The sequence below is a fragment of the Trematomus bernacchii genome, unplaced genomic scaffold (genome assembly GCF_902827165.1).
Source record: "Trematomus bernacchii unplaced genomic scaffold, fTreBer1.1, whole genome shotgun sequence".
In the NCBI taxonomy this organism is placed as follows: Eukaryota; Metazoa; Chordata; class Actinopteri; order Perciformes; family Nototheniidae; genus Trematomus; species Trematomus bernacchii.
In genome coordinates, this window is record NW_022987547.1 from 5,752,106 (window position 1) to 5,768,047 (window position 15,942).

Below are 15,942 nucleotides of genomic sequence, written 5' to 3' on the forward strand. Positions count from 1 at the left end.
AAAACAATTCTGTATTTTGTCATTTCCTTCTTTGTCAAATAATACCATGTCATTGCTGCAAAGCTTCCAGTCCATTCCTTAATGTTGCCCTGCCAACGTTTATCTTGAGTATCATTGCTTTACAGCCTTGCATCCAAATTAATTGAACACAGTCAGTTGAATCTGCTACGGGATCTAATATTTTCTTTTAATTGTTATTTAGTTTGACGAAAAGTTTAGATTAAAAGTTTTTCTACAAATGTGTCCCTTGAAGCCTTCAATATTGCACACATTCACTTCCAAGCACATTAATTGCTTGGAAAATGTAAATGTCAGTGACGTTATACGTTTAAAAAGAAAAGTGAGGTCTGCTGCTGCAGAAGAAAAACAGCTGCCCAGGACATCAATGAGCTCTGAGATATGAAGCATGTTTGTGATCAGGAGCCAATAACAGAAATACATCTCAGCAGAGTGTTTCTTTAGATTTTTTTGTAAATGTAATTTCTGTTTTGATCAAAAGGAGCCAGCTTGTAACAATCTTTTCATAGTTCATATGTCTTTTCAAATCAATAAATATAGTGTGGCTTTGATTTATTATTTTCTAATAATGCACATTTCCCATTGTTCAGCATGTCATATAGAACATGTTGCATTTGCTTATGTCTATCTGTGGTTTATAAGAAGTCACGGTGTATATATTTTTTTAATCATCCAGAGGAAATGTATCCTTTGGATGATAACACTGACACTAATATGGCAGCCAAAACATGTACTGTGCTGTTTGAAGTCAGTGGGCAACACCATGGCAACAGTCTGCAACTAATGCCATTCATATTCCCTCACAGAGCCCGGCAGCCGTGGCCCGGAGCCAAGTCTGTGCAGGACGCTCTGACAGAGACTCACAGGCAATAGGGTGCAGCATGCAACCTACAAAGGTCACTTAATTGATAAAGCCATGAGGAAGATTGAGATGTGTTGTTGGCATGGGCGGCAATGTTTCTGTGCTTTTGACCTGGCATTTAAATGAAGCGAGAGTTGGCATCCGAGTGTATCAGGTCAGCCTGCAAAGCTCCTGGCAGTGTCTTAACTTTCAAAACCCCCACTGTGTAGCGCTCTCACACTGACAACAGGCTCCTGAATCATACTGCATCTACAAATTAGTCTATTTTCTGGTGTTGCTTTATATTCTTGAGGTAGTTTTTGTTTTTCCGAAATTGGCTATAAAAGAAAATAGGGTGGCATGTTTTAATTTTCCTATTGGGAGCATGGCGACATAACGTCTAAGAGCACTGCCATTGATTTCATAGAGTATAAAGATAAGATCTATGAAGGACCAACATACATAGATTTATATGGATTTACTGTATGCCAAGCTAAACTGTATCCTGATCTATACGGGATTTAAAGCGGGGTATTTGACCTTTCATAAACATACAGTGTAAATCGTGTCACCGATAACTTCACACACAAATATGCTGGTTCACTCTACAGTCAGAGACTAAACAGGCTGAATGAAAGTCAATGAGAAAACAAATGTCAACATGTCTCAGGTTGGATTTCTTCTCCAGCAGAGTGTAGCAGATGCCGCTTCTAAGCCTTGGAGATTGGGGGGGTATGTTTAAATTAAGAGATTATTGAGCTGATGGTTTGTAAAGCTAAGACTTTAAATGGGGGAAGCAGTTAAATATTCTATTACTCTATCTGTGTCGATTTAATTATTTATCAAGTGCTCTTTAAAAGGCCAATCATAGATTCAGTGGACCTTTTAAAAATAGTCCAAAACATCCAATTAGCATTGCGAGGGTTGTGCTGCAGCATATCATGTCCCTCCAGCAAGCCATCAAATGCTGGTTTGATTTTCCAGGCCAGTACATCCAAGGGGAAAATTAATCTCAGAAATCAGATAACAGCTGCTCAAAAAGTTTGAAATGGCTGCGTAAGAGGAAATACTGTATCAGCTTTGGAGTTGCATCCCATTAAATGATTCTATCCTAATTGGGAAATCTTAGGGTATTTGTGAATTTTGCAACTGAAATACTGCTCCTCCTTCACTCCTATCGATTCGAACATTTTGTCACTTAGCTAGGTTCTGCATTGAAGGTCCCCTATTATACTGTTTTTCATCAATATATTATAGTTCTGACTGCAGTGAGGTTTGAACCTGTGCTCCCCTGATCCGAACACCAACGCACTAGACCACTGCGCCACAGCCTCAGCATCAGGACAAAAAGAGAGCGAATCTTTTTTCCTGAAAGTTTCAGAATCTCTTTACACAAAGGGGACACATGTTTATGTAAAAAAGACATGAAAAAGTGGATTTTGCATAATAGGTGACCTTTAAATCGAACCCAGTACTGTTCTGTACTAACCAATAGAGAATATGCCTCTAGATTAGCAACCAGTGTGCATCGTGTAGCTGTGAATAACCTGCTGAGGGAGACAGTAGGTCTCAGGGCAGTTGAAGGGAGGGTCAAAGCCTCTTGGGCTCATTGGGCTGGCATGGCACTGCGAACGTGATAGTGCCACCCCCAGTGACAGCAGCAGATGGTGAGAAAGTCCTCTGGGCTTTAACCTCAGGGCTGCCAGGCAGGGAGACAGAGCAGCCATGCACAAAATACAAGACCACTGATTGGACTGTGCGTCTTCAGATGCCACGGGCTGATAAGACTTTGAAAGGAGCAGCGCTTACATGCTTGAGAGGACGAATAATTATGTTAGCCCGGTAGTTTCTGCGGACTCTCCACTTAACCATCAGGGGAGAGTGTGGTTTGTTAGGTCAGTAAACTGCCATTGACTGGGGTTGCAATCCTTTAAAAAAGTGTCAGCAAGAATCATTTAAGGATGTTTGGTGTAGAAGATAACCATGCACAACAAATATAGAGGATACTGGTATTATCTATGCTCCTGCATTGCAAAATTGATTGCAGACATGCCAAGAAACAAGCAGATATGCGAGTAAATTGTGTTAATATATGTTACAATATGTCTAATAAATATTACAGTGCAAAAACACATTGGATCGCATTTTGAGTACATGAATAAAAAGCTTCAGTACATTAAAGACATTCTGGGGACCAATATTTAAAGGGTAATAAAGCTAAATTCAGAAGTGCTTACTGTTCCTCAACTGGAGCTTAGCCTTTTGCTGAGAAGTCTCCTTTGCTTTATAAGGAGAATCCGGCTTTGCACTCCCTTTAGTGTTAAACTGCAGAGGCATATACATCCGGTCAGACTTTCAATTACTTGATATTCTGGGTGCTAAAAGGCAGTTTCCCTTCGAGGCTCCAGCAGTTAATCTTACAGCAAATGCCAGCAGTAAGGCGATAATCACGGGACATGTGACAAAAGCACAAAAACTGTCCCTAGAGGGAAGCAAAAGAGACCCCTGAGGATTTCAGGCAGAACTGGTGGAGCATCAAAAGTCACAGAGAGACCCAAGTTGCTGATCTTCATGCAATTTCTAGACTTTTGTTTTGATTTAGCTGCAAAAGCCTGGAGAGTATTTCCCCCCGCTGTAGAGTATTGTGGTCAAACAGTAGATTACTGCTCATTAAAGCTGCAGAGACCCGCTGGGCTGTGGTTAATACACAAGACTTAATGGCCAATTCCAGTTTCATCTCCTCTACACTTTTAGGGGAGGGTAATATGCGATGACAGACCCCCAGAATTAATGCCCACAGAGAAGAATTAACTTTTCATGTATTTCCCCCCTCACATCCTTGTTGTTTCTTTTTGGTCGATGCTTGCACAGCCTCGGGCTCAGCTCTTCTTCTGGTGTCTTAATTGCAATTTCATAAAGAATTTAAAGCCATGTAGCTTTCTCTATTCTTGTCACTGCCACTCCAAGAGAGCCACCACGGGGGGCTTCAAGGGTATTTAAAGCAGCTATTGTGTGTCCTAAGATAAGTCAGGAGCAGCTTGGGGAAGTCTCACTTTCATCATTGTACTGTAGGACTTCCTCTTCCCCCTCCGAATCCATCCTTCCCTCACTCTCTTTTCATGGCTTCATCACTGAGAGCTCAAGCAGCTCAGCAGAATATAAATGAACAAGGACAGTAAGATAGGGAAAGAGGGAAAAGGTCGAGACAAAAACTGCATGTGCACATCAGCATTGGGAACATTACAAGGACTGCTCTTTCATGTTCACACCACTCAGTGCGGCTGTGTTGATGCAATATGAAAATTTCACATAATAGATTCATCACCCATGTCCATGGCGAATCCTAATCTCTGGAGGTTGAATTGTGCGGCTGTGTGGGTGTGTATTTTTGTGAGTGTGTAAGAGATGTGTTCTTTTAGAGTTCATGATCAAGCAAAAGATTTGCATCTTGGGAAATATGATTATGTTTTACTTTCTGGCAGAGAGTGAGAAGAGAAGATAGATAGCATTGAGAGGGTATCAATGTTGTCGTCTTAAGAAAGTGAATACGTGTATTTTCCAAAATGTCAAACTATACCTTAAGGTTAAAGGTATACACACACACACACACACACACACACACACACACACACACACACACACACACACACACACACACACACACACACACACACACACACACACACACACACACACACACACACACACACACACACACACACACACACACACACACACATATTGATTAGAGCAAAGCTTAAAACAGCATCTTTTCCCCTTACTTCTTTATGCACACACACATACACACAGAACTGTCCACATGACCATTATACCTACCATATGCTTCACACAGATAGCACCCACTGCTGACATTTCTCTTCTCTCGCCCTGTTTTTCTTTCACACACTCACACACAAACAGTGACTCATAAATAAAAGCACAGCAAGAAGAAGAGACAACTCACACACAGCTGCACACACTTACAAATACAAAGAGGTATGCAGAGATACAACGAAAAAATCGGCACAACGTCAATCTTTGTTTTGTAAATGAGCTGTAATGAAAAAGCAGCATGTCTAGATTCCACTGTAATCAAAACTTATATAGAAAAAATTCTAAATATGTCTTTATATGAATGACAGTGATCATTGGCAGCCATCTATCATCCAGGACCATATGTTGATTTGGTTGGGGAGGGAAAGAGGGCTTAGCGCAAAGCCTGCCTTATCCTCTGGCATTACAGTCTCTAAGAAAGGATTTACTCTTTAATTCTTGATTAGATAGAATTTTCTCTCCAGTGTGCGAGCTCAGTGATACACAGAGCAGAGATAACCTGCCCTATTGGGGAAGTGTGTGTGTCATTTGGCAATGGCCCCTCTCTGAGAAACACACACATGCACGTCACACTCATAAACAAACCTGGCCCCCTTGGTGTCCCAGCCCCTTTAGCGACTAGGCTTTTAACACATTGTGATAGAGCTTTAGAAGCGATGAATTATCAATCGGGATTTAATCCTGATTAATGTATTTTCCCCTTTCTGGAAAAAGGACCACACTCACTTGTTTATTTTCATATCTGTGATGAGAGAAGGTGATGCTTTTGTTTAGATGAGATTTCCTTTTTGTAATCAAACCACAAGCTCCACCAGCTTCTCCGGACGCGAGGAGCTCGTTAAGGAAGTCATTCATTTATTTAGTTCCTCCACTCATTTAGCTTCCTCCCCCCCGTCTCTTTGCCTGACTGGCTGCTGAGCTGACTGACTGCCTGGATGGTTGGCTCCCCCTCTCACTGGACACTCACAGGCAGTTAACTCGCGCACTGCGTGAGCTCCGCTGAAGCTGGGCTGGAGGGAGACATCGGGCTGCTCAGGCTTTGGAAAGTGGGATATCTGCTAGGTTTCTCTCTATCTGTCTGGTTTGGTGGATTATTAGATGAGAGCAGAGGAAATCTATAACTCTCTCCCATCCAGCACTGACCACCAACCACCACTGTGCTGCATCCATGACTTTACATACCTGGCTGGTGTATGGGCTTGGATTTATCTTGGTTTGGGGTCTCTGCTTTAAACAGGGTAAGTAGGGGAGATTTCAGTATTGAAATGTATGTAGAAATGTTTAGTGCATAGATGTGTGTGTGTGTGTGTGTGTGTGTGTGTGTGTGTGTGCGTGCGTGCGTGCGTGCGTGCGTGTATAACAGCCTTTTACAGTCAAGCCTAACGTAAAATCTGTAGAGGTTGGTATGAGGTAAACAAATTAAATGTAAGTATACTGAAAGTAGAATAAAAAATGTAGACGTGCAAACTTTTAAACAACGCAGCAGTATAATTAATGAAAATGTGAATGTTCCAAACCTAAACCAAATTAAAGGATTACATAAATATAATTGATGAAAGGGGATTAGAATGATTATGCCTTTGTTCTGCATTTTATTGACCATGGGAGTTCAAATCTATGCCTAGGTGATATCCGTAGGTGTCAAACAAAATTTCCCCATTGAGCAATAACCATTGACTTGTTTTGGCTTGGCTTCGACCTTTGTCACACTCGAGGCAAAGCAAAAAGAAAAAGGGGGATGTTGCGTGCTGAGATGTTGTTTTGCTTGATTCATATTGCTGTGTTTGGTCTGAGTCAGTTGACCTCTGATCCCACCTCCAGACCAGAAGCAATCCGCTCAACAGACTAATTATGATCAATTGGGCAACTTTCATGAGGCAAAAATAGCTAAGCATGGATATAAATGCATTTAACATAACATAAACAATATAATGTCAACAATTAAATGGAAAAAAGGTAAATGTTAACACTATAACATTGTTTTAATTAACCTTAACCTTCAAATAAACATCACCAAAGCACTTCTAATTTATACCATAATAGCACACAGTTTAATATGTAAAATGTACCTATTGCTTGATTACAGTAATCACTTTGCTATCATAATTAGTCTATAATATGTTAATGCTGCCCTAAAAATACATTTTGAGCATGACCTCATTTTAAGTTCTTATTCAAAAGCAAAACATAACAATTTAAAATGAAACACACAAGCAGTATAACCTCTCCTAAATTAAATCAAAATGTATTTATGATAATCCCTAAAATCCTTTTTGTTTGTCGCTTAGGCTGCTTACTTTTTCTCTCCAGCTGTCTTCTTCTTAAAATGTTTCTAATAAAACATGCATACTGCTTATAATAGTGTAATGGATGTAAGTGACTCAGTGTTAAAATGCAGATGAGCTTTACTTGTAAATGCGCATGTTAAATTTACTCAATACTAATAATTGATAGGATTTGATATAGGTCACTATCGATTTTGATAAACACAGAGTTAATTAACATTTGCAATGCGTACTGGGAGAGGATCTAATTATAAAAAATTGCCTTCGTCTTTCCAATACATGTCCTCATTATGTTGACAAATGTGTGTGCGGTGTGTAAGGACATCACGGTGAATTGATAATTCAGCTTGTTTGCCAGATGTAAATTACCGTTCCACTGCTTGGTGTGATCACAACCATTACCCGGCTGTAATGACATACTCCAATATGTATAAGAGATGTTCATGGAGTATCATCAGCAGGAGAGTATGACACATCCCGTAAAGGCTGGCATGTGCCCTCTGTCCCTGTGAGGCTTTACATTGATTCCAGCAGATTTCTAAAGTGATTTTTGCAAGAGCATTTCCCCAGGATTAGTTTGCTCCTGAAAGCTCCATCCGAGCTTTTTGCCCTGCAGAGTCCAGAGGGGTGCGCAGATAAAGAGGGAGGATTGGTTTCAGCCAAGCTGATCTTCCATCTTGTGAGCTGGATTTCGAAGTTCAGCACAGGTGTGTCAGGGGGCTGAATTTGCAGACAATCCCTTTAAGCTCTGTTGGATTTGTTGAAGCTTAGCCTTACTTTCTTCAGAGAGTGGGACAGTGGCTTTGGAGAAGAGGGAACTAAAGATGAGAGACATTTTTAGTAAAAACAAAAATGATTTGCTTTAAATCCCCATTGTATGATGATCCACTATGTGCCAGCTCCTCTTTCAGCAGCAAATGGAGCAAATATATTTTGGCAAATGGTTATGTTAATGTTTTAAGGCATCAGTTCAGAAGGAAAAAGTAAACAGCATAATCTGAGCTACATGTTTATTTGGTCCCTCTCGAGTCCCTTCTGTGGTGTAGCTTCCACAACGCCACTTATCGTGTGGTGAGTGGTAGAGACAAGGCTTTCAGATCACAAACTGGAGCTGGCAGACAAACAGCTGGGGATGGGGCTCACTAGGGTGAGTCACCAGAGAAGAGAGGAGAAGAAAAACAAAGAAAAGAAAAGGAAATGCAAGAGAAGAGAAGAGAAGAGAAGAGAAGAAAAAAGAAAAGAAAAGAAAAGAAAAGAAAAGAAATTAATGAGTTGATTTTGGTTTTGTTGTATAGTTGATTACCATCAGGAGTTAGACCAAATATCCAACTCCATATACATTTTGCGGGGGTTTTTTAACCGCAAAATGTTTAAAGGGAATCTTGATGCCTTTGAAATTATGCATGATACTGCTTTCAGGGGAACAGACAAATCTTTAAAATACTGTTCATGCACTGCATCGCTTCAAGAAGGACTAAGATGCTGTTTTTAAAGTCCTCCATTTCCTTCAATTCATCAAGACTTTTCCCCACTTTTGAATGTTTCAATTATAGTGGAGACTTTATGTTTTCGCTCAAGAATAAGGTAACAGAGGAACAGTATATAAATACAAAAATGATATAATAATAATAATTGTTAATCATAACAGTGGTGTGAGGAGTTGCAGGGGCTACCATAGTGCCTGTGTATGTTATTTCTTTCAAATGTTCCAGTGCTTATGAACCCCATTGACTTTGCATGAAAAAGCTGGTAAATCATCATACATTTGACCGTAACAAGTAATCATTCGAGTTCTGTGTGTCCATTACAGTCCAGGGGCTGCAGTGCTATGGCTGCAACATCATCCAGGGCCAGAAGTATGTGGACGTGGGCTGCTCCAACCCAGAAGTCATCACCTGCACCCACTCACACAAAGGCTTCAAACACCGCTTCTGCATTAAGACAGAGAGCAGTGAGTACACCTCCATGACCAATCACACATGACTAATCAAATAAAATCATATTATCCTCTATTCACAGAGCTATTTGTTTGAAGAATATTCATGGTCGAGTGGAACATTATCAAACCATGATGAATTCACTCTGGCGTGCCACTGGATATTGGCATAATCATTTTTAATAATACTTTCTGTTCTTTGTCCGTTGATGTGAATATATTGCTCCCGGCACTGATGACAGTTACATAACCCTCCTTTGGTGTGCTATCATGAGTAAATTAAAAAGTCATTTCTTGTTTGATGTTAAGTCAAATGGAGGATGTGGACACCCGGGACAGGAGAGTGATGGTCTGAGTAGTTCTGCTGATATCCACAGAAGCGTGGACTATCCAGCTGTTACTGCTTGATGTCTAAAGGATCCACTCATGTTGAAAGGAGCTGATGAGGCACCTTTTTCCAGCCGCTCAGAGAAACAGCAAGCTCAGAAAACGACTGACAACAGCCCATCAGAAACGTATGACAAGCACTTGTCGATCAAAGTCTCAAAGCAGTGTCTTGTCACTTATCTGTGGCCCGTCAGCCCGGTAATCTTCATGTGACCCCACCAATCCAAAATCTAACAGATGCTGGCCAAGTTCCATAAGAGTCTTATGGCGCGTTTCCACTACAGCGCGGAGCACGGTTTAAGAGGGCTGTGACGTCAGCGGCCCGTCTTTGGTTGCGTTTCCACTTGGCCTAGTACCGGCCGGCGGGTCCTAATTCACAGTTTTTCTGGCCTCATAAAATCGCGGGTCTAATGGCGCGTTTCCACTACACGGCCTCGCTCGGCCCCGCTCGGTATGGCTGGGCCTCGTTAGGACTGGCTCACTTTATGGCGCATTTCCATTACAGTTTAGGAACTGGGGTAGTATCTATAGTAACGCAGTGTAGGCGGAGCCGTGACGTGATCTTCAGAGAACCCCAGAAAAAACAACACAGCCATTAGCTGTTAGCACTCAGAGCTCACAGCTCCTCATATATGTTCAGAAACTAGACAAAAGTTAAACAAGTACAAACCACAGACTGCCTGTGTCATGGTGAATACAGTCGCTGCTTTATTTATGTCTGTATAGGCCGTTGTTGTGAGTGTGGACGGTCGGAGCATATACTGCGTTAGCTTAGCCAATCTCCATTTAGAACACACGCATTTTAAAAGGTTTTTCGCCTGCCGTCTGTCTGCAGACTTGACAAAGCATTAATTCATGGTTTTTACTAACCGGTATCAGTATGTTGTTACTTCGGCATCATTTTGAAACGTGTATTACAATTAAATCACGGTCAAATATGTCCATCTTGTTGTAGTTGTAGCCCCCTTGCCAGCGATGCTCTCTCTAGTTTAGCATACTCAGCCCGACTCAGCCTCGTTGTCTCTGGCCCTAGACCCGCGATTTTATGAGGCCAGAAAAACTGTGAATTAGGACCCGCCGGCCGGTACTAGGCCAAGTGGAAACGCAACCAAAGACGGGCCACTGACGTCACAGCCCTCTTAAACCGGGCTGCGCGCTGTAGTGGAAACGCGCCATGGGGCCAGAGACAACGAGGCTGAGTCGGGCTGAGTATGCTAAACTAGAGAGAGCATCGCTGGCAAGGGGGCTACAACTACAACAAGATGGACATATTTGACCGTGATTTAATTGTAATACACGTTTCAAAATGATGCCGAAGTAACAACATACTGATACCGGTTAGTAAAAACCATGAATTAATGCTTTGTCAAGTCTGCAGACAGACGGCAGGCGAAAAACCTTTTAAAATGCGTGTGTTCTAAATGGAGATTGGCTAAGCTAACGCAGTATATGCTCCGACCGTCCACACTCACAACAACGGCCTATACAGACATAAATAAAGCAGCGACTGTATTCACCATGACACAGGCAGTCTGTGGTTTGTACTTGTTTAACTTTTGTCTAGTTTCTGAACATATATGAGGAGCTGTGAGCTCTGAGTGCTAACAGCTAACGGCTGTGTTGTTTTTTCTGGGGTTCTCTGAAGATCACGTCACGGCTCCGCCTACACTACGTTACTATAGATACTACCCCAGTTCCTAAACTGTAATGGAAATGCGCCATAAAGTGAGCCAGTCCTAACGAGGCCCAGCCATACCGAGCGGGGCCGAGCGAGGCCGTGTAGTGGAAACGCGCCATTAGAGTCTCTTTTGTTTTCAAATGCAGCACATCTGTACTTAATCCATAACCAGATCCTTCCTCTCCTGAGTAATGTCATCTCATTCCTCTGCTGCCTCCAACTCCAAAATAAAGATTCATCATGAGCAAAAACAAAGACAGGCTAGACTAATAATGATCATCATTATTTGAATGAAGAAGCCAGGCTGTTATTTTTAGATTGGCCCTGCTGTCGTCTCCTAGTATACCTGATCACTCATCTGTATAGTGGATTACAAATGACAGAGGTGTTGTCAGGTGCTAATTGAGGGCAAGAAGGTGATCATTCAAATCTCATTATATAAACTATTTTATTTGAAAAATAGGGTGGAGAAGCTGAATTATGGCTTCCAATTATTTTTACTCATGCCAAGTACTGCTTTAATATTCAAATTGTGCAGTGCAATTTAATTGGTTGTAAGCTTTTAGGATACAAGCTAGATGACAACCCAAAATGATTTGCAGCTATTACTTAAAAGTCCCATGTTATACTATATTTGAACAATATATTATAGGGCCATATCAATACAAAACATGTCTCTGGAGTATTTTGCTCAAAATACCAAACAGATCACCCATTGTAGCGTGCCTCATACCCCTCTAGTTCAGCCCTGTTACAAAAGTGCTGATTCATAATAGGTGACCTTGTGTGGATTTAGGTTTATGTTTGAAATGCTATACTTGAATGCCAACATGTCCTTGTTTGTCGCTTTTCTTTTTTGTTCTTCTTATTTACAATGCATCTCCAAGCTACTGCATTTAAAAGTACAACATGTACTATTTCTAAAATACTTTCCAGACTGCTCTGCCGTAAAGACCTATCCTGTGGAGTGTGCCTATAAGATCTTTAAACGCCTTCCTCATTACACACTTGCAGTATTTGGTGCTTACTTGTGCTTTTTTTTCTTGCTGAGCCAAACACCAGAGTGTCACTCTTCTCTGACAGACTGTCTCTCCCCTTCTTCCCTCCAGCGGCCCTGGGTATCGTCCTGACCAGCGGTTGTGCCACATCCAGACACTGCCAGCAACATGAGCTTCCAGGGGTGCGCATCCACTGCTGTGACTCAGACCTATGTAACAGTGCCCCCTCGTGGTATCCAGGCACACTCCAGTACATCTGTGCACTGCTCAGCCTCTTGCTGCTGAGGATGTGGTTGTGATATGGAGTCAAACTGGAGAGGCGCATGCCCTCTGACAGCAGTGTGGACTATGAGACAAACAACAGCTTCCATATCGACTCTTAGCTGCTCATGTGTGGTGTTACTGACGAGCACCTTGAAATTGTAGCTCACATTGTCACATTGTTAGCTTGGACTTACAGTGTGAATATGTTTGATCAAAAATAATGGGAAAGCGGCCTACAGTCATCCGTGAATTTATTGTGCACATCCACTCACTCACATGTAGATGAAGTACAAGGATATTGGACACGTGTTACCATGAAAGAAAAATATCTTTGTTAGTTTTCAGACATAAGTTCAGCAAGATACTCACCAATGTTTTTACTAAAGGCTTTCATCCACCTGTACTCTAAGGCATACATCAATGTTCATCTTCTTTCTCAAGGTCAAATATTTATGTGCAGTAGATTCTTTTTAAGTTTGCAAAAAATATTTTTTTAGTTCGCTGTCCAGTTCTCCAGGCTAAGCTTGGGAAAGCACACTGCATGTGGTTCTATGTAGAATTGTAAGAAATATTGTACAGTGAAAGCATGTCATGTTGTGAATTACTGTATTAAAATGTTTCATATTTTTCAAAAGAAAAAATGCTATGAAGTTGAATTTTTTGTCATATCAAGTCACCATGAGTGTCAAGTGCTACACACAATTAGATCCAATTAAAATATCTTCAATATAGGAATATAAATAAGATTCAAATGAATTCAGGAGAATTACCTTAACTGTGTTAAACAGTAGGCCAACCGATTGAAAAGTGAATTTATGTGCATATGAAAATGTATTGCTAAACAATAAGTAAATATCCATTATTGGCTTATATTATCATGTCATACATTTTAGAGGTTTTTTTTCAGTTGTGAAGTATAATGTTCTTAACATTATATATTTTAGCTTTATATCCTACATTTCGTAATTTTAGAGTTAGGCAGCACTGCTGGGGCAGAAACACAAGGGCATTTTGGCTAGGAGGATGCTGTTAAGCTTCAAATGTTTAATGAACAGCTCTTCTTTATTGAATTTAAAGGACATTTGTGTCCTGGCTGAGAGGTGCAATCGACAATTACAAAGTGTGAAACACTTTAACAAAGCTTGAGACATATGTACATTTTATAAAACAAAATTACATTAGCAAAACACTTTTACCAAAGAAAAAACGATTTAACATTAACAAAAACAAATTAACAAGATGCGAAAAGCTTTTACAAAGCTAGAGACAAATGTACAAGTGTCAAAACACTTTAACATTTCCCGAAACACTTTAACATTTCCCAAAACACTTTAACATTTCCCAAAACACTTTAACATTTGCCGAAACACTTTAACAAACTAGAGAATCAAACCGGAAAGGGAATGCCCATCATACCAGAAGTGACGTGCAAGTGATTGACACAAACTTAAGTTTGTTTTGGAGGATAGACCGCCGGTACCTATGGACCTTTATGGTCGTTAAACATGTTTTGTCCGTTCTGTGGAAACCACCTGGGCCAAGTGACATGGTTTTGCTCATCAAGAGATACGTTCTCGTGCACATCAGAAAGTTACAGGTTCGCCAAGTAGGAAGTGGAGCTGTGCCTTTTACACACAGCCTTCGCTGTGTTTACCTTCATTAGACAGCTAAAGAGCGACTGCAGGCTGCTTCGTTATAGCCACACACACCTCTACACACACACACACACTTCTACACACATCGAACTGCCCGATTATTCCCCCTATTACTCGTTTTATGAAGGAGATGTCCGGTCCACAAGGCGCATTACGTGTGTGTTTGTGCTGTGCTCAGTTCCGCTCTGTGTGTGTGTTCAGTGTGTTTGTGAATGTCCGACACCGGCATTTGTTTTCAAATTACCATGAACAGTCATTTACACACATCTGGCCAACTCCATAGGTATATGTGTGTGTTCCTAAATGAAATAAATGTGTTTTACCTTAATCTCGATGTAGTGCTCAGTGCTGTCGGAGTGCAGTGGAACACTGCAGTCAACTCAGCCGTCTCTCGCGTTTGCTTGGTCAAATCAGCAGCTCTTCATTTGTGAGTGCGCGATTAATCGTGCCTTTACATTAATCGACCGAGAAGCGGCACTGACGCTAGTACAAGAGTAAAATAATGCATGTTTTTGTGCTATATTTGCGATAAAAATATGTTTTACCATAAGTTCTTAATAAAACTGACACTGTTGGACTCAGTACTAGTTTGACTGCTACCAACAATAAAATGAAATCAAAGTCCCCTCCTGAGAAGAAATTCAAGCCACTTCTGCTATATTTGATGACGGATAAAAGGATTTTTAGCCCTAAGTTCTTAATAAAATTGGTACTGTTGGACTCAGACTACAACCACAAATACAATGAAGTACTTTTACTGTGTACTTTTTGAGTAATACTCTGTCAAACTCCCCTCCTGAGTACAATCATTCATGTATTCTGCCATATTTGTTGAGGGATACAAATATTTGTTACCATAAGTTCTACATGAAATTGATACTGTTGGACTCAGTACTACTTGGACTACTACCACAAGTACAACCAAGTATTTTTACTATGTACTTTCTGAGTAATACTTGGTTAAACTCCTGTCCTGAGTACAATAATTAATAGTTCATATACAATACAGGAATTATTGTACTTAGGACGGGAGTTTGACCAAGTATTAATCAAAAAGTACACAGTAAAAGTAGTTGATTGTATTTGTGCTATTAGTCCAAGTAGTACTTAGTACTGACTGAGTCCAACAGTATCAATTTCATGTAGAACTTTTTGCAAAAAATCATTTTATCCCTCAGCAGAATACATTAATTATTGTACTCATGAAGTATTGACAGAGTATTAATCAAAAAGTACACAGTAAAAGTACCTCATTGTATTTGTGGTAGAAGTACTGAGTCCAACAGTACCAATTTTATTAAGAACTTATGGCTAAAAATAATTGTATCCCTCAGCAGAATACATTAATTATTGTACTCATGAAGTATTGACAGAGTATTAATCAAAAAGTACACAGTAAAAGTACCTCATTGTATTTGTGGTAGAAGTACTGAGTCCAACAGTACCAATTTTATTAAGAACTTATGGCTAAAAATCATTTTATCTCTCATCAAATATTGCAGAAGTGGCATGATTTTGTTCTCAGGAGGGGACTTTGAGAGAGTATTACCCAAAAAGTACACGTTAAGTGTACTTAAGTACTTCATTTTGTTGTTGGTAGCAGTCAAACTAGGACTGAGTCAAACAGTGTCAGTTTTATTAAGAACTTATGGTACAAATTATTTGTATCGCAAATAAAGCAGAAAAAACATGCATTATTTGACTCTTGTTGCCTACTACTAGCGTCAGTGCCGCTTCTCGGCGATTACTGTAAAGGCCCGATTAATTGCACACTCAAAAATGAAGAGCTGCTGATTTGTCATTTTGTTTTATAAAATGTAAATTTGTTTTATAAAATGTACATTTGTTTTATAAAATGTAAATTTGTTTTATAAAATGTAAATTTGTTTTATAAAATGTAAATTTGTTTTATAAAATGTAAATTTGTCTCAAACTTTGTTAAAGTGTTTCACACTTTGTAATTGTTGATTGCACCTCTCAGCCACCGTACATTATCCTTGAAAGCAAAAAAACATAAACACAAAAGCTGTTTTTAAAACAGGCTTA

General features: G+C 40.2%; 1 protein-coding gene across 1 annotated transcript; it reads left to right on the forward strand.

Annotated features, from left to right (window-relative positions):
- The first annotated feature begins 5,657 nt into the window (after positions 1 to 5,657).
- On the forward strand, positions 5,658 to 12,840 carry LOC117476755. Its single transcript, XM_034123480.1, has 3 exons — positions 5,658 to 5,931; positions 8,789 to 8,929; positions 12,089 to 12,840. Exons 1-3 carry the CDS (start codon positions 5,862 to 5,864, stop codon positions 12,274 to 12,276), a joined length of 399 nt encoding a protein of 132 aa, XP_033979371.1. The 5' UTR covers positions 5,658 to 5,861; the 3' UTR covers positions 12,277 to 12,840.
- Positions 12,841 to 15,942: the final 3,102 nt, after the last annotated feature.